General features: G+C 31.9%; 1 protein-coding gene across 1 annotated transcript in view; it reads left to right on the forward strand.

Annotated features, from left to right (window-relative positions):
• The first annotated feature begins 2,272 nt into the window (after window positions 1–2,272).
• The window catches only part of LOC106127777 (homeobox protein aristaless), a 62,622-nt gene continuing 37,971 nt past the window's right edge, over window positions 2,273–26,923 (forward strand). The window contains exon 1 of the mRNA XM_013326014.1: window positions 2,273–2,659. Coding sequence (XP_013181468.1) covers window positions 2,440–2,659 — 220 coding nt within the window. The 5' untranslated portion in view covers window positions 2,273–2,439. The remainder of the gene's footprint in view (window positions 2,660–26,923) is intronic.

The following is a 26,923-nucleotide window of genomic DNA, read 5'->3' on the forward strand; positions in this document are numbered from 1 at the left end:
AACAAGTATTTACGACTAAGAAGACAGGCATAGAAACTATATCAAGTGCATTAAAATTATTTAGGGTTGCAGTTAATCTTAGTATACAAAATACAAAAACATAAAAATATGCAGACGATTAAAAAAAACATGAATAATTGAATACATCAGCAATCGCCCGCGACTCAGTCCGCGCTGAAATAAAAAACTTAATTAGTTGCCTATGTGTTCTTCCAAGCTATGTTCTACATCTATGCCAAATATTAGCGATATCCATGAAGCCGTTCCCGAGATACCTTCAAACAAACATCCATCCATTTATCCATCCAAACATTCCCATTTATAATATTATTAACATTTGCAGTATACTTGGAAATACATTATTTAAACGTAATCTTAAAATAAACATCCAAATTAAACAAAGGAAAAAGGGTTATTAATAATTTAATCGTTTTTAAAACGTTATTTTTCAATTCATGACGCATTCCAATGATTAATGTCGCTTCTAAAAAATGAGATGCGTTTAAGTCTAATGTATAAGAGTTTAAGATAAAGGATTTTTATTTACGTAGCAAATAATTTAAGGAAAAATGTTCATCACGATATCCATGGGTAGCACGAATGAAGTCAGTCTAGATGACAAAAGAGTTGACTTACACCGCCATCTATTATAAAATTATGTAAATCAAAAATATTCATAGTTAATTTTGCAATAAAAATGTTAAAGTAATTCAAGTTAAAACCTATCCAATAATGAATATCCTAATGTATCCTATCCTATATTTTGATATATTTACTTATAGATTCAAGATTGTTCTAATAGTTTCGGGGTTCACGGACCAATATTTAATTCATTTGCTTTATTAAAAATACGATATTAAAACACAAAATTTAGTTAAAATTACTCACTATTAAATAATTTAGTAATATTTAAGACAATTTTTAAGTTTATAAGTAAGTCAGGAACACAAACAATCTTGAAGCCAAATAATGAATTATTAACGATATTGGCAACCCTGTTACGTAAATAGTAATAGAGTTTGTCAATATAATAAAGGACGTGGTTTAAGTATCTCAATTTATGCAGTTAAATTGTGATAAATGAATAATAAATAATAATTCACTGTTTCCTGAACCTAACAGCCTAATTGCGCTGTCTAGATCTTGTTCTCTAATAAGATACTTTGTTAGATTACGATTTGGTATTAGTTATCTGTCTTATAAAATTAGAAGCATTTTGATATTAAATAAATTAATGTAATATGATTTTTTGATAGGTGAATTATTCTTATTATTAAATTTAGGTAAATAAACTAAAATATAAAGGTTACTAGCTGTCGCCGGCGACTCCGTCCGCGCGGGATTAAAAATAGATGTTGGCCGATTCTCAGACCTACTCAATATGCTCACAAATTGTCGTGATAATCAGTCAAGCCGTTTCGGAGGAGTATGAGAACGAAAATTGTGACACGAGAATTTTATATATAAGATGTACACTTTAAAAAAATAGAAAAAAATATTTCAAGTAGATCGTAGATAGTAGAAAATGGATTAAACGTATTTTGGACTTTGACTCCATAACAGTTGTAGTTAGCCTTTTTTTCATATTAATCATTATTTTTGCTACTATAATTGACTAGCGAAAAAAATCTATTCTATAATATTCCTGCATACATTAGCAATGGTATTTTATTATAAAGAAAGAAAATACATCAAGTTCACGAAATACTTTTTTATTACTTTTCTATATTGCATACAGACAAACCATTTAATTGTGCGTTTGACTCATGCACAAAGTTAGACATCTTTATATACCGACTAAATAATTATAATTTTATATGTAAAGAAGAAAATTACTTTAGCGAAGTTAAAGGAAAAACTAAAACGGGAACAGTAATCGTGTATCGATAAATGCAATTACATCTCATTAGAGTAGATCGATGGTATTGAAAAAATCTCTGGTAACGAGTAATTGACAAGTAAAAAGTCGCGCGCGGTTTGTCGATGTGGTGTGTATTGAAGTGAGTGTACGAGGGGCGTTAACTCCGCCTCTCTAGGCGTAGGGAGGGCCGGATGTCGGAGGTGTGAGGGAGGAAAGAGGACCAGTCGCGTTCGCCACCGCGGAGCCAGCGCGCGTTTGCCGCTACAACGCGAACTAACGCGGACAAGTTCACGATTACATCTTGCAGGAACTGTTTGTGATAAAAACATAGTGTATACAATAAGGACAATATTTTTAATTGTTTTTTATCGTGTGTGACATTTGCTTCTTAGAAAAAATAAATAAAAAAATCTTGTTTTTAAAAATTTGACTCTTTTTTAATCTGTCTATTAGGATATTTTTGAACTGGTGATAAAGTGACTGAATACAAGATGAATATTATAAAGCAACCTGTTTATTAAAAATGTTACTTTTAAATAGAAAGACTAGTTGTGATATAAATTGTAGAGTATTTAAAAATGGACTTGACGACGCGTCGCGGGGAGGATGGGATCGGAGAGGTTGGATGCAACGGTACTGAGTGCCGTGAGATAGTGAATGGTTCTCAAGGATGTGAGGTGACAGGGGTGACAGTTGAAACAGCACCCCCGCAAAGAAAAACAAACTCGTTCAGTATAAGACATTTAGTTGGCGCGGAAGATTCGGAACGAAGTGCCGACGGCAATGTTTCTAACGAAGGTATGTTTAGAATTAATTTTTAAAATTATTCATGTTAAAAAATACATTTATTAAATTAAAATAAAGCGAATTTCATATTTTAATCATCATTTGGAATTGAATTGCATAGTTTTAAATAATAATTCTATTATTATTTCCACAATTGCAAAAACAAAATAATTAAACAGTTACGTAATGTAACAAAAAGTGTTTTTGTGAAATCATACTGTATTTTAAATTGTAATTAAATTAATTATGATTAATTTAACTTTATTATAAACGGATACATTTGCATTAATTACCAACATCATAAATCTTTGTAATGAAACTTTTTAATCTCCTCTTTTAAATTGGTATATAAACTTAATATCTCGAATGGTCTGGAGATATTTTAAAACTTTATTATGCAACTATTAATCATTATCAACGCACTCAAAAATAATTGGAGGTTAACTTGGTATTTTGTATCGTAAACCGTACTTATAACCATGTAATTCCACGGTCGAAAAACATTGCCATCTCATTCTTTTCACTGGGAATGAGTGAGATGACTAATATTTTTATAAAAGTGTGTCAACAGTATAGTCTCGGTGATTCTCCAACCAATAAGGAGTCTTAAAACGTATTTGCCGTTTAAAGTAAACTGCAATTAATAATCATTTTAATAAAGTCTTTGTCTCCCATTTTCATTAATTAAACGACGGGCTATTACTCAAGATGTTTTACAAAATAATAATAATTTTTCTAGACACTTCTAACTAAGATGCCATATCGCTTTGTGTGAAATAATTTAAATTAGCAACATTAATTATATAATATTATTTTATTAACATAAAGGCATAATAATTTAGTTTATTTTTAAAATATGATCAGGAAAACCCGAGTATAAAGAATCTAGTACATGCAATAGTTTAGCATAATATATTTAATAGTGGTAGAGCCCGCTTTAACATATTCGCAGGAATTGGTCCGGTTCGCCCGGTGAAATACCACGACCACACAGAAGATAGGCGTCAAGTGGAAGCAAATCCGCGTTTCATCTCGAGTATGCGTCCCGGAGGCCTAATTTAGTCCTCATTCCCTTCCCAGACTTTTTCTTATAAGGAAAGGATGGTAAGTGGAAGTGGACTTTCCGGATGAGAGGATGCTTAGGAAGGGAAAATATTTTCTTTCTGTGCATCCTCTCCTCCGTTGATTAAAGGTAGGCAACGCATATGCAATTGCGTATGTCTATGGGCAACGGTCACTTCGCTATTTCAGCGATTTCAAAAAAAAAATTGTAATTATATCCATAATAATAGACCGATATAGTTTTTTTTTATTTTTTAAATATATCATTGTCTATGTTTCGATTTAAATTTTAATGTAATTTGTTTTTTTTTATATAATTTTAATTTAATATACATTTATTAATATAATAATTAAAGAAGAAACATTGCGGTTGGCAATTAATTTTCAAATATAATATTTATTACATTTCCGGGATAGCAATTATTAACAATAAAACGATTATATGTTATTGCAAACCTCGAACCAATATAAGATTTAAATTATCAATTTTACATGTATTCTTATAATTGACAACAATATTTTGTTTAATTGGGGTCACGACGTTTTTTGTTTTTAAACGAGTATGTTCATAATAATGGTAGTTAACAGTTATCCAATAAATTCACAATTATTTTTAATAAAAAATACTTCTTATTTTTCAGTCTAAAAGAGGTAGAAATGATATTAACCCTTATTGTGGCTAGATTTTGTTTTTGAAGAAAAGCCAAAAACAAAGTTAAAAAAAAAACTAAGTTAATTTTTTTAATAGTGATATAGTATACAAAATGAACATAAGGGTTAACACATTGCATGCTGCTATGCTTTTAATGAAGTCTGCTCTTATTTTGTATATATTTCACTGGACTTGTTACGTGGGTCGATGGCATTGAACGTGTTAACGTTTTGATGTTTCAGGCTTTCTAATTTTTTCTTATGACTATATTACTAATACAATTATTATGTTAGATCTGCCTGTTAGCTACAAAATGATTTTTATTTCATACTAGCTGTCGGCCGCGACTCCATCCACGCGGTATGACATAAAATTAGTAGCCTATGTGTTCTTCCGGACTATGTTCTACAACTGTGCCACATTTCAGAGATCTATGCAGCCGTTCTGGAGATACCTTCAAATATCCATCCAAACATTCGCATTTATAATATTAGTAACATTAGTAAGATAATAAGATTTTAAATAATTTAAGGCATAAAAATCCGTGTCAATTCTTAAACATAAGCCATGTGAAGAAATTTCTAATTTGTATCGTATTTTATGAGGTTTATTAAAAATAGTAAATCAAAGATTTTTGTTTTGCACTTTCCATCAGCAGCACCTTTCCGTGCCAGTTACCTTGTGACGTCACTCGCCCCTAACTAGGCGCTTCCGGGATTAAATTGGCCGACCCTCGGGACGGTTAACGCGCGTCGATTGCGCGGACTAGCACAACCTCCAACTAACTTTCTGTATTTATTATTTAGAATAGTTTATTCTCACAACTTAACACATTCGAAACACTTAGCTACGGCAAAATCCTTTTTATATCTTACTAATATTATAAATACGTATGTTAAGGACGGATGGATGTTTGAAGGTATCCCCAACGGCTGCACGGATCTTGCTGAAATTTGGCATAGATGTAGAACACAGTCTAAAAGAATACACTGATAAAGTTTTTTTTTAATTCCGCGCAGATAGAGTCACGGCCGGGAAAATTTAAGTACCTATAGCAAATGATTTTTGTATTTTTTTTCATTAAAATATTTTATCTGTTTGAATTTCCTGTATTAAGTTTTTACTTTTAAAAATTGATAACTTATTTATTTGACGAAAAACATGATAAAAGGCAAAATCAAATCACAATTTATGCAATTTCCTGATTGAGTAGTATTTAAACGAATAATGAAGTTTTTTTAGGAACATCTCAAGATTAAAAACAGAATATTAATAAGTACAAACTACTTATTGACTATTTCGTAGGAAAGATTTTTTTTACTAAATACGAATTTGTGTATTTTAAATGTTATTTAAATTGTATTTGTACTACCTAGTATTTTAAGTAAATATTATTATTAATTTGATGGATTTAAATTATTAATAATTCTCTATCATTATTAATAATTATACATAAACTTTTATTATTAATAATTCACTTCTCCCGTCGGTAATATTATAATATTAAAATAACATTTTTATATTTTCATCTAGTAATTGTTCATACTTATCATTTTATATAATATCAATCACGTTTTGTAATAGTAGACATTTTTGTTTGTCTTTTTTAATCAAGAAAGTTGCAATCAAGACCTTAAATTAAGGTTTTTCTTAATTAAAAAAAAATCTAAGCCCAATTTACCAAACTTGTGAAGTTTATTTTTCGTTTTTAATTATTACATTTATCTGTAATAAGGTTTAATTATTATTAATAATGATAAACAATTATTTAATGATAATAATTTTCAATTAATTACAACGCGACATAAACATTAATATATAAATAAAGTTGCAATAAGAATAACTTCATTATAAGATTAATTCCTTTCCTTATTTAAATTCAAGTACTTAATTTATTAATATTATTATTTAACTAGCTATCGCCCAGGACTCCCTCTGCGCGGAATAAAAAAACTTAACTAGTAACCTATATGTACTTCCAGACTATGTACTACATCTATACCAAATTTCAGCGAGTTCCATGCAGCCGTTTTGGAGATACCTTCTAACAAAAATCTATTTATCCATCCAAACATCCGTTTTTTTTATAAAATAATAGCAGACTTTTTTTTGTAAATTTACTAATATTTCTTTTAGCATTCCAACTAAGCTCTATGCTTGTGCTAGGATATGGTTCACGACAATAGTCGAATGTCGGGATTCGAACCCCGACCCCGTGATCGGAAATCCGTACTCTTAACCATTAGGCTATTGACGCTTGATTTATAATATTAGTAAGATTTAAAAGTTCAATAACATATATAATGGCCGCACTTTTTTAGTGTTGACACTTTACACAAATAGGCTTAAAGTTAATTAAACGCATTCCTATATAAGTCAAACTGCGATCAAATGCATAACGATAGTTTGCGATGTTTGAAAAAAGTAATGCAAATTACCTTTATAGTGTATTTAATAGCACCTTATCATTGTCATCTAGACTAGGGCTTGCTTACAGCATTGACTTGCAAAACTTCGCTCGTCGCTCCCCCTAGCGGCTTAATTACATTTCCGTTAACTGCCTATCAACTTTTTTTATCGTCATTTTATATTGCATTTGAACAAATATAGAGCGAACAAACAAGGCATGAGGTGAGGGAAAAGTGCGTAATATTGCTTTATAGATGGAGTTCTATCCATTACGTTTACCATATGCGAATATTAATTTTATTATACGTCAAAGAATTTATAACCATCTACATCGATCGGTTTACACTGATGAGAAACTTGTGTTGTGATGAGTTAAATAAAACCTTATAAATAAACGACTTTACTATAAAGTGCAAATAGCTGTTATGCTCAATTTTTTTTAAAGAATATTACAAAACAAAAAATCAATTACGATCAGTGTTTGTCTAGGGTATAAATTTAATTAGTCTTTGGTCATTGCACAACCTTAGGTTATCTATTAACGATCTTTGATCACGCAATGTTATACGAAGCGATGTTAAATATAATAAATTTATGAAGTGGAAATAGCAAGAAAAAGATTAGAAATAAGTAAACAATTATAGTCTTAACTACATACAAAAATTATCTTATTGTATGAAAAATTGTATGTTTTTAATCACTAAACTGTAACAAAAGTAACAGAACACTCGACCGCAAGTCATGTTGGAAGAGGCCACGAATTTCCAATTGACGAGGTTTTGGTCCTAGTGCACCTAAAAATAAAAAAAATACTAAAAGAAACTAAATTGTTCTAAAGTCGAAAAGTTCAGTGTTTTATTTCATTAAGTATAGTTTCAATTTGAAATGATATGCAGAATTGTGATATGCAATCGCGTGTGCTTATTCCACTGTTGCGATTGCGATTGCTGCAATATAAGAGTGCAGTTCCATTATTGGATACTCGGTCTTTAAACTGCAAGCGAGGTGCGAGAGATTTTTTGTTGACATGGCAAAGTGCTCCGTTTATTGGTCGTTAGCGCCCGCATGCGTCGGCGAATAGTCTTACCTTTCCTTGCCGAACATTTTACGGGGATTGTGACGGATTATTTTCATTTAAGACACTGTGCCTGAACAGCTGTGCGTTGCCATCAGCTAGTCACTCTGGAAATAAGTACAATGCACTACTTTTCCTTAACACATTGAGCGCCACGCGTATTTTTAAGACAATCCCGTTCAGGCCACGAGCACCGCTTATCCGCACTGGTATTAAAGGGCCGGATCGCAGTACAAAATAGTTTATATAAGGCTTTGTTTCAACACGTTACGCGCCAAATCTGTTTTGTTTTTCTTACCGATTAGCCCGCTTAGATAAAATTTCTTTTAATAAAAAAATACACGCTGTCAGCCGCCGATGGTTGACGCGACCTAAACAGAAAATCTAGTGTCAGTCACCGATGGCTGACGTGGCGTTCAACGTGTTAATAATTTTTAAAACAGATTGATTAAAGCAACAGGTGCTATAGGGAAAAAATATCCTCGTCTGATTGCATACAACTTGTCTATGTTAGTTTTCGGAGATAATTAACAGACCGTTGCGACGAGTTTCTTTTGTTTTGACATATCCCTTCACAGTGCGTACACATGGAAAAAACAGGATATCATACAGTTATAGCACCTTTTATTGCGATTCAATCGAATATGCACCGTAAAGTAATGTGCACTCGATTGAAAATCGCATGTACAATATTGACAGATGGCCTCATGTTAAGGTCATACTTGCAGTAATGAATTTTATTATCATATTTTACATTCTGTTTGTTTAAAGCGATAATTAAACATTAATACATCAAATGAATTAGCAAAGTAACGCATGGCGTCTTGTACATCTACAAGTTAAAGTTGATGTTCAAATATACAAGTATAGTATATCTTTGGCGGTAGCAAACTTAGTTTTTAATAAGTAAACCGTGGCGTACCAGGATTATCGTTACTGTTGGTTTCTGAGACTAAAATAACCGTCTTAAATATTATTATCTCTGTTTTGTCAAAGATAATGACAGGGATATGTTTTCTACGGAGTTTTTGGTCTCAGAAACCAGCGGTGAGTGACAATAAAGTGTATAAAGTTCCAGTAGGACAAAAGTAATGATTTTAGTTTTTTTATGGTGTCAAGGCATATAAGTTATTGATAGAATTATTTAGGGTTATTACTGCAAACATTCGAAACATAAAATGTAGATTTTTGTAAAGATGATGCGGTGCATGTATTTTGTAACTAAATTTAAAACTTTTTGCATACCACAGCCTTTTGTATACCCAAAAAGGCTTCCTTCGTGTCTTTTCGTAAATATGCGATTTTTTAATTTGAATTTGTATACTTCCCTTATATTTGATTGACCTTTTTTATATGTAAAAGATAACCAAGAATATAATAAAGAATAGATACGATTGCAAAAAATTAACATTTAAAATCAGCTGAATGGAAAAATTTTACAATATAACGAACAATTTAATTAAAGACATCTAGGCCGATAAATATTAGTTGAGAGTTTAATCTCGTGTACTTACCATCGAGCAGTTGGCCTCTTTAATCAATGGCAACATAACGTTATGTTTCCACTGTCGATTCACATGTACACAAACGTATTGACATCCCTTTCATTATTTTTGACAAAACAGAGACGACTATATCTTACTAACTAATATTTATTATAAATGCGAATGTTTAAATACATGTATGGTTGTTTGAAGATATCTCCAGAACGACAGGTTAACTTAACTTTTATTTTAATATCGCACGGAAGGAGTCGCGGTCGACAGTTAGTTATTAATAAAAGTTATAATGCAGTGGAACTCTACGGTAGAGACTACAAGACCTACACCTGTCAACCGAAGTGCCCGCAACCGTAACAGATATGGCTTGTTTATCTCGACTTTTGAATGCAATAATCGATATTTCCATTACATTAACGCTTCACTGAATAAACAAACAGCAACTAGGTGTAATAAACATCAAAAGTTGTTAAGTATCGATTAATGAAATGCATTTCAATAGTTTGTTAGCTGCACACGTCATGTGTTGCAACGCCAACTCAAAACAACGATATGAGTTTAAATAATTATAAAAATAGTGGTCACCCATTGATTGCAATTCCAATTGAAAAACATTCTTGTTAAATTTAACGATTATATGATCCAGTAATTTCCTTAAAAAAATATGATTACACTGGTCAGTTGAGTGAAAACTTGTCTATTAATTGTTTCATCATCATCAGCTCACTATACGTCGCCACCGAGGGGCTCGAAGCCTACTCTAAGTTAAGGGTTGGGCCAAAGTCAACCACAATGGCCAAGTGCGGTTTGGTTGACTTCACACATATCTTTGAATTTCTTCTCAGATATGTGCCGGTTGCATCACGATGGTTTCCTTCACCGTAAGAACGTCGGATAAATGTACATATGTAAATCGGAAATCGAAAAACACATTGGTACATAGCGGGATTCGAACCCAGGAACAGCAGATTGCAAGTCAAGTGCTTGACTCCTGAGCCACCGACGCTTAATTGTTTACATTTTGTAATAATAATTGTTAATTTTTGAAATTAAAAAAAAATAATCATATCGAAAAATCTAGACGCGGAAAAAATCCTACGAATGGGGACAGATGCAGAACATTTGAATAGTCATATTTATGTCAAAAAAATTTAAAGGAGGATTTCATTGCAGACCATTGTTATTGATTTATTTATTTTAAAAAGTTTTAAAGTGTTGCAGGAAGAAGTAACATATAAGCTAAGGTCTTATTACAAAACCGTCACATTTAACGACTAATAAGCTAATAACGATTACTACTACATTTTGAGTGAACACTATAATAGCCTTGGGATTAAATAATATTTTCTTAACAATCATAATTGCAACGGTTAATAATGTGAAGTATAAGAAATTGCTAAGGTCTTTTAGTTACAAAACACTGACATACAAGACAAAGGTCATTATAAAATTATTTATACGTAAAATATGAAAGTGAAATTACTACTTTTTCTAAAGATAACTACGTTTTAAAGTTACCTTACATACATCAATATCATCATCAGCTCATTATATCATATACCAGGGGTGAATACACCAGGCCATAGTCAACCACGCTGGTTGCCTTCACCCAGAGCCGGTTGACTTCACACATAACTTTAAATTTCTTCGCAAATATGTGCAGTATGCATCACGGTGTTTTTCTTCATAGTAAAAACGTCGTAGAAATGTAAATATGTAAATCAAATATCAAAAAACACATTGGTACACGGTGGGACTCGAACCCAGGACCTACAGATTACAAGTCAAGAGCTTAACACCTGAGCCAATGACGCCTCTGTAACAATATACCACAGAGAAAAAAGTACTGAAATAAATTGAAAAAAAAAATCAAAGTGAAAATATCTACAGAACCAATTATCCACAAGCTTAACGGTCAATTAAGTAAGAACAAGCTAACAAAAAACTTTAAAAAATGCAAAGAATTTGTATACAAATACTATTAAATAAAAAGACATTTTTTGAAGTACACAAATCTCGTCTCTAAATAAAGTGCAGATAACTTTACAAATGACTTACGTTTCTGGAATTTAAAATATCGGAACGATCGTAGGAAATTGATATTTAACATTAATAAAATAAGGGTTTCATTCGATTGACACTAGGATGTAATTTTATGGGGTGACATAGGAATACAGGCATTTTAAAAGTGAGAGTTATCACAGGGGCCCATTAGGGCGCACGCGCGGCCCCACAGACGTAAAAAGAGAACAAATAAAAATCGATTTTAACACAAAACGTTTTACAAGGGTTCGGTAAGTTTTTACTACTCGTACTATGACGTCACTTTAAGTTGTACTCATAGTACGTTAAAGTACTTACAAAATATTATGTCTGTATTTAATTCATAACTGTGAATACTTTTAATTACACTTTTATGTTATTACCTTAGTAATATCATAGATGGCTTCTGATGAAATCACCGAATCTTAATGAATGGAACAGACGAATACATAGTCTGGAAGAACACATAGACTACTCGGACGCACAGAGTCGTGGGCGACAGCTAGTTTCATTATAACTTAGCTGTAAGTTGCCCGAATAATAAATAAAATAAAAATAAACTCCCGTTTTTGTCAAATAAAGATGCACTAAAATAGATTTTGCTAATTTCACATAAGGCCAGCGAAATGCAAGCCATTTCGCTGCCCTATGAGGTTTATAACTCTAACAGTACCAAACCATTAAGTTGAACATTAAATCTGTAAAGGATTACTTAATTAGTACTTAGGGAACCCTAATTTCGGTTAATGTAGAGCGTTACGGTCGTAGTTTGATGGAATGACTCCCGTGTTGCTCCTCCTTCAGATAACCTGACGTAGGAATGCAAGAATTCCGACTCACCTTTACACCACTAAAGCCGACTGACATTTATATCTTGGACATAAATTATAAAGATATGTAAAGGGAATTCCCATACAAAATAACAATTATTGTTGATGACATTCCTATAAACATGCTCAAATTGTAACCGTAGAAATGGCTTAGTAATTTTTAAGGTATAAGAAATTTATGAGAATTAAAAATAATATTACATAACATTGTTTTAATTTCGAAATATATTTTATAAGTGTGATGTTCATTAAAACCCTCATATTTTACTTGTTTTTCGTTCCTTGAATTAAAAAATTAGTTTAATTAGTAGTCTATGTGTTCTACCAGGCTATGTTCTACATCTATACCGAATTTCAGCGAGATTCATGTAGCCGTTGTACCAATTTCTAACAAACATCCATCTAAACATTCGCATTTATTTAAGTAAGATTTCAATCATGAAGTAAGTTTAAACTCATGTATGTAACCATCATGCAACGTCCATCCAAAGCTTAAATTAGTACTACTGTTAGGTTATTTTATTATTTATATGTTTTTCTAGACTTCATAAGTTGCTAGAATTAAATAAACATTTGCTATAACACAGTAGCAACATATAATTACGTTCTAGTACACTACAAGATGTAACATTATCTGATAAGAGAATGAAATAAAGCAAACGCGTCCGCGTGTAATTTACTAGCTAATGACATCTTATCGTGCTAATTAAAATACGATTTGGCACAAGGCGCTACTTGCCTTATTGTCACTTACGATTATTATCAGATGATTGTTACTTGGTACATTTTCTAGGAAGCCTTAATTTGCGTTGCATTAACGGAAATTAGGGTCGAACGATGTTAACCGTAGTCTCACACTGTAGACAGAACTGTACAAAAAAATTTAAATTTCACATCGGATTTTTCGTAGACAATGCAGAATACTACAGTAAGTTTTTCTATGAATTCTTGTGCAGTGAAAACGCACGTTTATGATCGTGCAATTAAAAACTAAAAGTCTTAATAAAACTAATTATAGAATATTCTTGCATGATTGTGATTGGAAAAATCTGAAAAATTATCTGAAAAAGTTGTTTATTGTATTTTGATGGAAAAAATTAACGACGTTAACTAAGTAAGGTTAACAATTAAAAGGGTTAAAAGACATGCTAATAAATATACAAATTCAATCTTTATCTTATATCTTTAAATGAGCAATTCTTGTATATATATATATACAAGAATTCTTGTATATATATATATGGAATTGGAATCTCGGAATCGGCTCCAACGATTTTCATAAAATTTAGTATATAGGGGGTTTCGGAGGCGATAAATCGATCTAGCTAGGAATCATTTTTAGAAAATGTAATTTTATTCGTGTTTTATCGATAATCAACTTAAACATAAACTTAACTTTTTCTATCGGTAAGATCGAAAAATATTATTCATATTTCATCATTTTATTAGTAATTCGTACTTAAATATAATTTCCAAAAAACACAATTTCAAAAAAAATACCGAGCAAAGCTCGTTCATCCAGATTTTGACTAATTAAGTCTGATCTTTATAACTGAAATTTCAATTCTCTATTTTATAATCAAACAATACATTTTTTGATTACACTGTTTGTTAATCAAATTCGATCGTTTTATCGACTTTAATTAAGTTACCAATATCAATTTTTAATCAACGATTTACGTCTTTTAAAATATTGCAACATTTTTTATCCACCTTATCTTAGTATCCGTGTCCTTTAATTCATTTTCAAGTTACATAATCAAAATATATTCTTCAGACATTTTAATAGCAATTTACTTCAATAAGCATCGATCACTTCGCTATTTCAGCGATTTCAGGTGGCCGCTCGCTCGTTTGCCACCTTATGATAAAAAAAAACAATTTGAAAATATGTTTTAGGATGAATGCTTTGTTCAAATCGACAAAATACGTTTATTTATCGAGTATCCTAGACTCTGCATTGACGCCCCAATGAAAATATCTGTCGCATATAATTACCAAATAGGGATGTAACAAAAAAGGGTAAAATTAGGGAGTGTGATGTGTTTAGTGCTAGCGAGTAAATTGATTTTTATTATACGTTAGATGCATTGAAACCCGCATTAGAAAGGGTTGCAACTGATTATTCTAAAGGTGGGTATTATTATAGTGTCATTGCCACACCATTACGTAAGTAATTGAATCGAAATCTAATGTAGGAAAGTTTAGGTGAACAAGTTATTTTTACTATACAGCTTAAAACTTATACGAAGCATTAATACGAATGTTTAAATGGATGGATTGATGTTTGTTTGAATGTATCTCTAGAACGGCTGAACGGACCTCGATGAAATTTGTCACACATTTTGTACATAGTCTGGAAGAACTCCTAGGGTACTTATTAAGTTTTTTTAGTTAACTAGTTATTTATAGATGGCCTTATAAGAAAGAATGATTAATTGAATTAATTTGATTGATTACTAGCTTTCGCCTGCGACTCCGTCCTCGCCTAATTAAAAAAACTTATTAGTCTATGTGTTCTTACAGACTATGTTCTACATCTATGCAAAATTTCAGCGAGATCCATGAAGCTGTTTGGAGATAACTTCAAACGAATATCCATCCATTTAAACATTTGCACTTAACATTATTAAGATGAATACGAAAACAATCGAAAACGTTAAACTAAAAATGCATGTTTTATAATCCTAGATGCATATACAGAACTATTGCTTTTGTGAATGACAACATAATTTCTTAGGTAATATTATTAAAGGAAATTTGTAATCGAAAATTATTATTATTAAAATTATTTCAGCAAACCTGAATCCCGTGTTAAGAAATATAAACGATCAATTTGTTTAAAGTGAGAATTTGACAGGAAAATTGTTTATAATTTACCTGAAACTACTTAAAATCGATTTAATTTGAAACTTATTATATACTATTTATAATACCAATATAACCAATCAAAATTAAATTGCACATGATTGAAAATCAATTTGCAAATTTTAAGTTAAGAAAAAAACACAAGAGGGTTACAAAAACATAGAGAGGATGTTTGCCTTCATGTCTGAAAATTACACAAAATTATTCTTAATTAGAAAATATTAACGATTGAATTTGCTTACTTTGAAATATCTTATATCTTTAACTGAGCAATTCTTGTATATATATAATTGGAATCTCGGAATCGGCTCCAACGATTTTCATAAAATTTAGTATATAGGGGAGTTCCGGGGGCGATAAATCGATCTAGCTAGGAATCATTTTTAGAAAATGTAATTTTATTCGTGTTTTATCGATAATCAACTTAAACATAAACTTAACTTTTTCTATCGGTAAGATCGAAAAATATTATTCATATTTCATCATTTTATTAGTAATTCGTACTTAAATATAGTTTCAAAAAACACAATTTATAAAAAAAAAATACCGTCATCCAGATTTTTTTTTATAAGAGAAGAAAACAAAACAGCGGCGGGAACACCGAGTTGGTCATCGACGTCCATGATTATTTGCAACACTAATGCAACTGCAGATGCGTTGCCTGTAATAAAACACTAAGATACTTTTGTTGATATTAAAAAAATTAAAAACTGTCATTGCGGCTCTCCTTAGAGGGGATGACTACTTGAGGATCTGGATAGCTTCAACTTTCCTGTATAGTCTATTACTACTTAATTTCATGTATATATTTATATGTTCTAGATATACAATAAATTAAATTGGAATGTTTGTGTGTATGTCCGAAATTCCGCATTTAGTTCCGGTAATCTTCGAAACGATTGACCTGATATCGGGATTTTTGGAAATGTACTCGTAGCTACAAGCGAGCATATTATATACTGTTTGTCTTTCTTTGCAGACGAAGTCACAGGCTACCGCAAGTATATGAATATAATTAAGTATATAAAATCTGATATACGTAAACTGACCTCACCCTAAAAACCCCAATGCAAACTTTTTTATGAAAATTAGTTAAAGAAAAAACTGATGAAATTGTCTCTTAATTTATCTCAAAAAAAAAACTTTTCAAAAACTAACGCAACAAATTCGGATCTACCGTATACCATTTTTTTTTATTTTTTAAACCCTTCAGTGACCAAAAAACACGACAAATAATTAGTTTTCCATCAAGCCACACACGGTGAGTGGGCAAATGGGTTTTTTTCGCTGCTACCTGCCAAATTGCCCACCGGGGAACTATCCGGCGCGTATTAAAATATCATTAGGTGACGTTTACACTGCGCCAACACTCACCGATTAACAACTTGCCTACTGCTATACAAATTCGGAGATCCGTCGACTTACAAAGAAATTGAAATTTATAAAAAAAATTACAAACATAAAACTATTTTCAAATTATAATTTCGAATACGATTTCAATAGTTTAATAATGAATTGCCCTTTAAGGTAGTCGTAGTATGGACTAGATATTTAATGGAAACTGAAGATAAATTGAACAGCCATGTTTTTTCAGACTAATCCAACAAAGGTAAAAATGAGAATGATTTATATTGACCAGTTAAGAATTAAATAAAGAAAATAATTATTTCTACACTTCGACTAAAACTCCGCAACTACATGTTAAAGCATTTTATATTTAAAAACTGTTTACTTTACAATCATAATATTATTATTTATAAACCATCAATTTAAAAACAAACAATAAAAAAACCAAAACCGATTTACGTATAAATCATACGATAATATCATTATCTTTTTAAACTTCCATTAATAATGCCTAAACAACATAATAGCTAAACAACTAAATTATGAATGAAGCAATCCAATATACTTACACGTCTATAAACTGATCAAACCATAAATATTAGAACAATAATGTTATCAAATATTACATAAGCTCGTCCGATGTTATAGGATTAATGGTGTAGTGAAATTACTCACTAATGTACGTCAATGGTCGTTACAACATATTTTGAGGTTTTCGTCTAACATTTATATATCATTAGTAACCAAATTATTGTGTTTCAAAACGCCTGTACATTCTTAATCTATAGCAACGAATAACAGATTGATTACTAAGAAGCAAATAAAGACATTATGTTGATTTATTTGTAAGGCGCTTCGTATACTACGCACGTCTCGTAAATCGCATTGCGCGCGTTAGATCGACAACTACAGTCATCCATTGGGTCAGTACGGGCATAGCGACTAGATATCAATAGTATAGATTGAGTCCCCCATCTTGAAAATAACACCGAATTTCCTCTCGACGATTTCGACAGCGAGCGACTGTCTTTGGCGATGACAGATAGAAATATCGGTGATGTGCGTTGCGTACGAACTATGACGTATTGCATAAGTCGTCTAGCTAAATTAAAAAAAACAATTAGTATTGTCTTATATGTTCTTCCACACTATGTTCTAATTTTATGCCAAATTTCATCGAGATACGTTCAGCTGTTCTGGAGATACCTTCAAACAAACATCTATCTATCCATACATCCATCTAAATATTCGCATTTATATTTAATATTAAATAAGATTAAAACGATAAAGAGTTCACACTACCATAATTTGCTATGATTCATTATGTTAAATTAATTTCTAAGACGACATATTTTTTATTTATTTCAAAGGCGCTTTGTATTACAAACTTCAGAGCTTAGAACACAATAGACTACAAACATAAATAAAACTCGAACCCGCGCCTTTGTGGCTAGGATCTCATAAATAACAATAATTTGTCAACATACGTATCGCTTATTTTATCAATATTGTAAATAGTTTAGTGTAACGCGACATTTTCACTGTGGAATTGCGTGCGACGTTTTTTTTTAATTAAACAGAAGTTAATTAAAAAATGATTAATATTCAGATTAAGTAATATGCGATAAAAATTTAAATATACGCCTTAACTATTAACTATTAATAAGTTTACTATGTGACCTTAGACTTTTTATAGCGAAGACATGGCAAATTTTTCACAACTTTTAATTGACACCGAAAGTAGCTTGTTAAAGCCAAAGAAAGCCAAACAACGTGCAAGGTGTCATGACATTAACACTCCATAAGGTTACATGTTTATAATTGCCAAGGGTATTCAACCTTCAAGAGCATGCGGAGAATAATAGTAACACCAACTACGGACAGAGAAATTAATTCTATTTTTATAATCACCGCTGTCTCAAAAAAAACTAGACGAATGATCCGTTTAAATAGTCATAACAAACACGACTCTGTCCGTGTAAAAAAAAACTTAATTTGTAGCCTATGTGCTCTTCCCCACTTTGTTCTACATTTATGCCAAATTTAATCGAGATCCATCCAGCATCCATCCCACCAACTAAACATTCGCCTTTATAATATTAGTAAGATAAGTCGAAGTGCATTCTAGTGGTTTAAAGTTTGGGTTAATACGAGCTCTAACTTTAAAGTTAAATACTTATGTAGAGACAGAATGCACTTATAAATAAACAAAAAGTGAAATAAAGACATAAAATATCGTTAACTTTTGACGCAAATTATTTATAGTATTATCTATTCATAACGAGGTAGAAATGTCCACAAATGGCCTGCTTTATGTGGCACGACTTCATTAAACGCGGTCATGTCATACGATTATTGAATTAGGGAAATACCGTAGCGTGGCACCGCCGGAGGGAAATGGTCAGCTTCGTACTAATCCAAAACCTCATTTGACGTAATTGTATTTTGACATGTCATAATCGATCACAAAAATATAACCTAATTTAAACCGTATTTCTTTTAAAATAAGAGCGGGATTTGTATAAATTAAATGGAACAAGTCGTACTAGTGTTGTGCTTTAGAACGTATCGATAAATTTGATGTCTATTTGTCGGTAACACTATTTGTAACATTTTTTTTAGTATTACTTTTTTGATTGTATGTAAAAATGATTATACGTCTCTATACTTTATAACTAGCTGTCGCCCGAGACTCCGTCCGCGCAGATTAAAAAAACTTAATTAGTAGCCTATGTGTTCTTCAAGATCCATGCAGCCGTTCTGGAAATACCTCCAAACGTTTGTTTGTTTGGATGGATGGATGTTTATGTATCCATCCATCCAAACATTCGCATTTATAATATTAGTAAGATAAGATATAAAAATATGTTTTTAAAGGTTTTTAGTTCTATATCAAGTGTGTATTATATATATTATATATAATTCTTCTGTGAGTGTGTATGTCACTGAACTTCTCTCAAACGACTGGACCGATTTTGATAAAATTTTTTGTGTGTGTTCAAGGGGATCTGGGAATGGTTTAGATTCACAATTTTGTCCGCTGGACAATGTTTTTTAATTAATTTTTAAATTATTAGTAGTTGTTGATTTTGGAATGTTTTACATTGGATCCGACAGACGGCGCTACCATCGCAGTGTCAAATTTTAAATAATATTCGAATTAAAGACGTGTAGACAGGATAACGTCTGTCGGGTCCGCTAGTTCAAATATAAATATAGAGATAAACTTAATTCTTTCAAGAGAGATTTTTTGCGACTACAATAACGTATCAAGTATTTAATCTGTACTAAACAACTTCCCTTTCTCTTTATTAAATGATATCAATTAATGATACAATTACGATTCAATTGCTCTTGCTGTAACAGAACCGGAGCTTTATTATCTTAAGAAATACTATTTTTTCTACATTTATCACGTATATTATTTAAAAAAACATAATATATCCGACTTACCAGTTTGTATTAAGACATAAATCTTGTAAAGTCAACTTTGTAGCAATAACTAGTGATATAAATCGGTTGATTTCCCGCCATAATTAACCGTGTTAACGCCAACTGACGTTTGCGAGTACTTTTTGTGCGTTCACGTAATGATACATAGCCCATTTCGTTTCAAATGTTACTATGTAAGGATTTTTCAACTTCTTTTCTACAATCAATGTTTGTATATAAATTTAATTGATCGTTCCAGTAACTAGAAATGTACAATTTAGCTATCTTTAGCTCTTAATGAATTACGTTAGTTACCTTATCTATGACTTAAATGAATTATATAAATTAAAAGCTCAACACGTTCTAAGTAAATTGATTAAATCTATGTCACGTGATATTACTTTGTTACGTTTGTAATTATTATAAAATATTATAAACCGTCCATCAGCGTCCTTATTATGGTGTATTATAATTCAACATCGAAAATTAGTATTGCAATGAATATATGAAGGTTTTTTTATATCATAAGGTGGCAAACGAGCTAGCGGCCACTTGAAATCGCTGAAATAGCAAAGTGAATCGCTGAAATAGCGAAGTGAATCGCTGAAATAGCAAAGTGACCATAGACATACGCAATTGCATATGCGTTGGCTACCTTGAATCGACGGAGGAGAGGATGCACAGAAAGAAAATATTTTCCCCTCCCATGCATCTCCTCTTCCGGAAAGTTCACTTCCACTTCCCATCCTTTCCTAATAAGTAAAAGGGTGGGAAGGGAAATAAGACTAAATTAGGCCTCCTGGACGCATACTCATCAGACGAAACGCGGAATATCCACTTCACGCCTGTCTTCTGTGTGGTCGTGGTATTTCACCCGGCGAGCCGGGCCAAGTCGTGCAAAGATGTTAAAGCGGGCTCTACCACTGTTAGGTTGCTTAACCCTTTGATGCCCCGTTTAGCTCTAGCTTGTAGCTGTTCTATCTGTCAGGTAACAGTCAAGTCAGTTAATCAATAGCTCCTAGTGATGCTGACCTCTGCCCAATAAAAGCTAAATTAAGTGGGAATAAAAATTAAAAAAAATCACCCGAACGGTTCCACCATCCTCTTCCAGTAGAGATTTTTAAAGTACCCTACTTGCCTAATTATGCGAGAAGAAAAGTTATAACTAATATGTAACTCCAAAAATTTTAAGTTCCCAATTATCTGTCGCCAAAAAATTTCGTCTGATATTTACCTAATTGCTTTGTATTTGAACATAAATTATTGAATTTGCAATAACTCCGTACTAAAACTTAATTTATTTGCAAATTTCGCGGTATTTGATACACTGAATTAGTTGCTAAGTTTGTTAATCTGAAACCTGATAAATCAGCCACTCTGCCCCGGGACGAATAGACACTATAAATGATAATAAATGTAAGTATAAAGATAATTAAAATAAGCACAACAAATGCTTTGTTTTGCTTATTGCGTATTTAGTAATTCAAGACTAGTAGCTTATTCTTACTTGCATATAATTTTATACTCTGATTCCCACACTGATACAAATATAATGATTCTTCTCGTATTATAAAGTTATTAGTGTTGGCAATTAAGCTGGTATTATATTTACATTAAAGCCTACCAGCTACCTTCAGTGCTTCAAGTAAAGCAGCACCACATCCGGCGCACGCGCACAAAAAGTGTGAATCTAGCTCGCCGCGCGCCGCCGCGGAAACCTCAAATGACGAGATATTTCTTCCACGCAGCCATTGATAGCACCTTTTGTCGTGATGTAAAATGTATTTGTATTTGTAGTTATAGATGATTGTGGTATTTGAGCAGATATTGACAACATTTTTAACTTCGATTACAACATTTTTTGAATGTGAATCCAACTTTGTGATTTAACGCGTACCTATTTATTTTTAAATCTCTATAAATTAAATATGGAATAAATTAACGATTAATCAGGTATTAATTTTGCAGAATGATTATGACCAAGATGAGTATTATTGAAATAACTACTGACAATGTGTCATCAAATGGAAAATGTTGGCTACGTCTGTCGGCCGGTGTGCGGCTCGTGTCACCGCGGCTCCAGTGCCCCGCGCCACGCCACTCTCGCCGCTCCATTTCCCCCCGTCAATAGGCGACCACTCAAATTGGCCGCAGACTGCCATTTCAACTTTTTGTCCTACCTTTTTCGCTTCTTTCACAACGAATCCAATCATAGGTCAACAAACTCGTGCTGCGAAAAGCGTTTTCAATTTATAAACTACGTCCAACAATGTGTCTTATTAATAAGTAAGAAATAACCAATTTTCACGTCTCGTCGGAAAAAAATATCTCAAAAAAGTGATCGAACCGTTTCGTCTCGCTTCGAACCGGACTTTATTATTTTAGAAATTTAATTTTAGAACAAATCACCAGAACACGAACGGTTAATATGAAAGATCGGTCACAGCAATCGCAGACAAAGATGTTCGATGGAAACAAAGCATAGCAGATTGGGTGGTAATGATTTTTGGGTCTGATTATTTTCCCTTCATCGCCAAAAACTGTGAGAGCGAAGCGAAAACGATATAGCATCGGCTGCTATAATTTCATAGTCGATCCGTTAACAATATGAAGATGATTATAAAAAGTGATTTCCTATTATGAACCGGCGTTGCACAGAAGATGCGGTTGGACAGAATCGATTTGGCGTAGCCGCGTGAAGTTTGTTTAGTGGAACGATACCGGGGGACGGGTGCGGGGTTTCCGATACAGGGGAGGGGGAAACAAAAGCAAAAAGCCGACGCCCGCGCCTTGTCACGCCTCTATACAAACTTTATTGGAGTACATTTAACGATGCTTTGAGTAAATAACTAGACGGGTTGCTTTTTCTTCCTTTTTTAGATGTTAAGAGTTGAGTGCCTTGTTTGAAGCAGCTGTTTCAACGGTTCACCAATCTGTCGACGGTCATTACGTCTAAGTTTATTGGTCTTGCTTTCTAATTATGAAACAAAATTAATTTATCATTTCTTCTCCTCGAAATCTAAATTTCCTCGGTAAATTTGTTAAATAACTCAATCATTTTAAAATTAATTATTGCATTTAACCATCTATTTAAACCATATTTCACTAGAACGCTGAAGCTTTTACTAGAATTTTCTTAAGAACCGCTTCGTTGGTCATCTTTGATCTGCCTCGTCTATTGGATGTCCAAATTGCAGACCCCTTTTACCTTCTTTATCTTCTTTACTATTCTATCCACTGTTTCTTTAAAACCAAAAAACTTGGTTCACTTTCCCACCTATTATCAGTTGCAGGTTGCCTATTATCATTTCTTTCTTTCTCAGTTATCTACAGAAAAACAAAACAATGTTCGTATATCTAAAACAACATTGATTTATTTGCACTTTGTATGGAATGCGTTATGGTTGAAGTTACGTACTATTTCAAATAAATTAGGCTTTTTAAAACTAAACAAAGAAAGTGTTATCTCGGTAATTTATTCAAAACTGAAGGAAGTGAGTAAGATACGTGGAATTTTGCGAATGATAACAACAATACAAAAACAAATAATTCATAGAACAAATAATCTTAAACAAGTCATAAAAACCTTTTCTACAATACAATATTTGTAGAGTAATTAAATAAGATCATATGACAAATAAAACTACTGATGTAATCGAACATAAGAACTTAGAATACTGCTTTGGCACAAAAACCATCGTTGTTCTAATTAATAATAATATTATTAATAATTAATCCTCTCCTCCGTAGATTAAAGGTAGGCAACGCATATGCAATTGCGTATGTCTATGGGTAACGGCAACTCGCTCGTTTGCCACTTAAAAATAAAAAAAAATCGTCATCATCCTGTAGGTAGGTAAATTATCACGTTAATGCGGAAGTAACGCCGAAAACTCATAATAAAATTATTTTAATAACACAGTTGACTTCCGAAAGTTGTAAATTGATCTATTCTCTATTATTTATTGAACTTGTACAAACTAACATTAAAATATAAGTGTCACATCGCAAACAAATTCATGATTACTGACACTTGGAATTCAAAAGTTTCTTATGACAATAGCTCTAAGGATGAGAATAGCATGGATGAAAGGACAATGAACAGCAATATAGTTGTTTATATTTTGTACTAAAACCAGAAAAAGGCAACAAATAAATAGTGGCGCCTTGTGATTAGTGGCAACCGGAAAGATTCAGTTTTTTGCGACATCCAGCGGCGGAACTTCAAAAGAACAATGAACTGACAAATTGTTGCACCTTTTTTCGCAAATCTATTGAAAAAAATTTAGCGTTGAAATTGTGAATCAACAAATTAGAATGTCTACGAATTTTAACCTTTTAAACTGTAAGCAGTTTTTAAAATGGTCTTTATATTTACAGCTAGACTAGAGAACGAACTTTCTTTCAACATTTCTTTTTTTAATTTAAAAGTTGTTTAACTTCACAATTATTATTTACTATACGTATACAAAAAATATATACAAAACATATATAATAAAAATAGAACACCACCGGCTGCGGAATCCCATGACTCAAACAACCAGTGGTCAGTGCTGCAGAGATAGGAACCTTCTCACGATGCGCGTGGTTTCTAGGATAACGCCTTTTGTATCGGACCCTTAATCCAACTGTTTAGCGAGCGCTTCTTGAGACGTTGGTCGATTTACTATAATTATTCCAAGTTTTAAATCAGATTTCACAAATGAATCCTTTTAAACACTTATCTCTGAGGGTAAGTCGTCTGGTTGTCATCGTGTAAAATGTCCAAAAAAACAAATGAGTTGTTTATTAACAAAGTGGGCAAGCTCGTGACTGATGCGACATTGAACCCGGGGATCGGACACACTAGTTTATCTTAACGTCAACTCAATTTCACGAAATATTGGCACCGATATAGAAATGACTTGCCAGTTAGGTATTTCCTGTTCAATTAAGCGGTGCTACGAATATTGTTTTTTCTATATTGATTTTAATACTGATATAATCTGGAATCATTATTAATGTATATTAGATAAAATTAATATCGCTGATCATTATTCAATTACTTAAAGTTTGATTAACGAGTCAGTCCTTCTAGAAATTTAAGCAAAGGTTTACTTAAGTATTTTTAAATTGCAATTTGATTAAGTGACAAAAAATCCCCAAATAATTTATTTTAAAATAAATTATTACATTTTACATTCCTAACACTGGTAACTACTAAGTTGTACCGATAATACGTATGTTCGATCAACCCCGATACCGTATAATGCATATTAATAGAGTTGTATATGAGTATTTACTTAAATTTTTATAATTCTCATTTTGTCGAGATTTTTTTGTAACGTGCACTTTTTGCAAACAATTTTATCTTTCTAAATATAATAGATGCTGTAAATCCTAACAGAGTGATTAAAGAGTTTATCCTTTCTATTAAAAACAATAGATCTGTATACTCTTATATCTATAAATTTAAAAGAACAAAACTGGAGAGGAACTTAGTGCAGCATCTTATAGAGTAGACCACGTCTCGATAAAATTATTGGCACATATTTATTAGCTGATAAGGGTAATAGTTTAATAAGATTATTTTTATAGCAGGAGGGGAGATAAGTTGAGCAGGCGGAGTTGTTTAGCGGGCGCGTTGCGGAGGCTATTGGCCGGCGTGCCACAGGGGCGGAGTTTGGGCCCCATGTTTTATTTGAATTATGGATGAAGCTCGACGCAATCGTCTCAACAAACCAGTTGTAAGCGACTCGGTCTCGCGCCCGCTCGCCTCTCCCCTCTAATTAATTGATGTTTTAATTTAATAGCCAGTTTTGTAATTAGCTTGTTGCATCTAAAACTGACCGTGTTAACAATTTACGAGGTAGAGTGCTTGTTCCGTGAAATATTGCTTCATTGTAGGTGAGTGATTGATACCATATAGCCTGATTATCCTTTACATTAAGGAGTTTTTATCGAATGTTTTCAGTATGTGTAATTAATTTAAACCTTAAATTGTCTTTATTACCTAAAACATAAGTATGTTTTGTTGGTTTTATTCACCTAATTAGGGGACTAATGTAGTTTTTACGTGCATTATTTTTCATCTTATGGTAAAAATTATTAGACTATTAAATTTGACTTTATACTTTACATTTATAATGGAAATTGTTTTCGTTTTTTTTTCAGATATTTATATGTAGTGACTATATTTAGGTCAACGTTGAGTTATGAATATGTTAAAATCATTAATTTCTTCTACTACTCATGACACCTGCAATAATTAATATATGATTAATTTAATGATGATTTTATGCCAATTTAAAAGTGACATGATTAAGACAAAACAACACTTAATTAAACTAGAATTAATCCGATTAGAAAGAATATTATTACTTCCAAAAATTCATAACTAGCTATAAAAACGGCAATAATATGTTAAATTTATAAATATATTTATGCAATTTATCTCATTAGTTATACTATTTATAATTCAAGAACGGCTTTACCGATATGGTTGAAAATTGGTGAAGAGGTAGCTTAGAGCCAGGAGACGGACATAGGATACTATCTATTCATTTTTTTTGCCTTGCTTTTTATTTAACTTACTAATATTATAAATGGGAATGATTAGATGGATGTGATGTTGATGGATGGATGTGTGTTTGAAGATATCTCTAGAACGGCTGAACGGATCTCGATTAAATTTGGCATACGTATAGAACATAGTCCGAAAGAACACATAGGCTACACTAATTAAGTTTTTTATATATCCACGCGGACGGAGTCACAGGCGATAGCTAGTTATAGTTATATTAGACATAAAAGGTAATTACAAATATTTATAAAACTCAATACTTCTTATCGTTTTTTATTTATCTTTATTTGTCCAGTTGTCGGAATAAATATTAGAAGCCGTCGGACGGCGGGCGATAATACTCGAACGTTCTATTACAAAGTAGTGAACGAATATTCTTAATATGTTAATTAAATACTTGTCATATTAAATTCAAAAACTATTAAATAAAATATGTTAATGTTTTCAAGTGCAATAGTATAAATATTAATTATTATTTGCATTTCACTTAACATCTT

This window comes from Papilio xuthus, unplaced genomic scaffold (assembly GCF_000836235.2).
Source record: "Papilio xuthus unplaced genomic scaffold, Pxut_1.1 DF824655.1, whole genome shotgun sequence".
Classification (NCBI taxonomy): domain Eukaryota; kingdom Metazoa; phylum Arthropoda; class Insecta; order Lepidoptera; family Papilionidae; genus Papilio; species Papilio xuthus.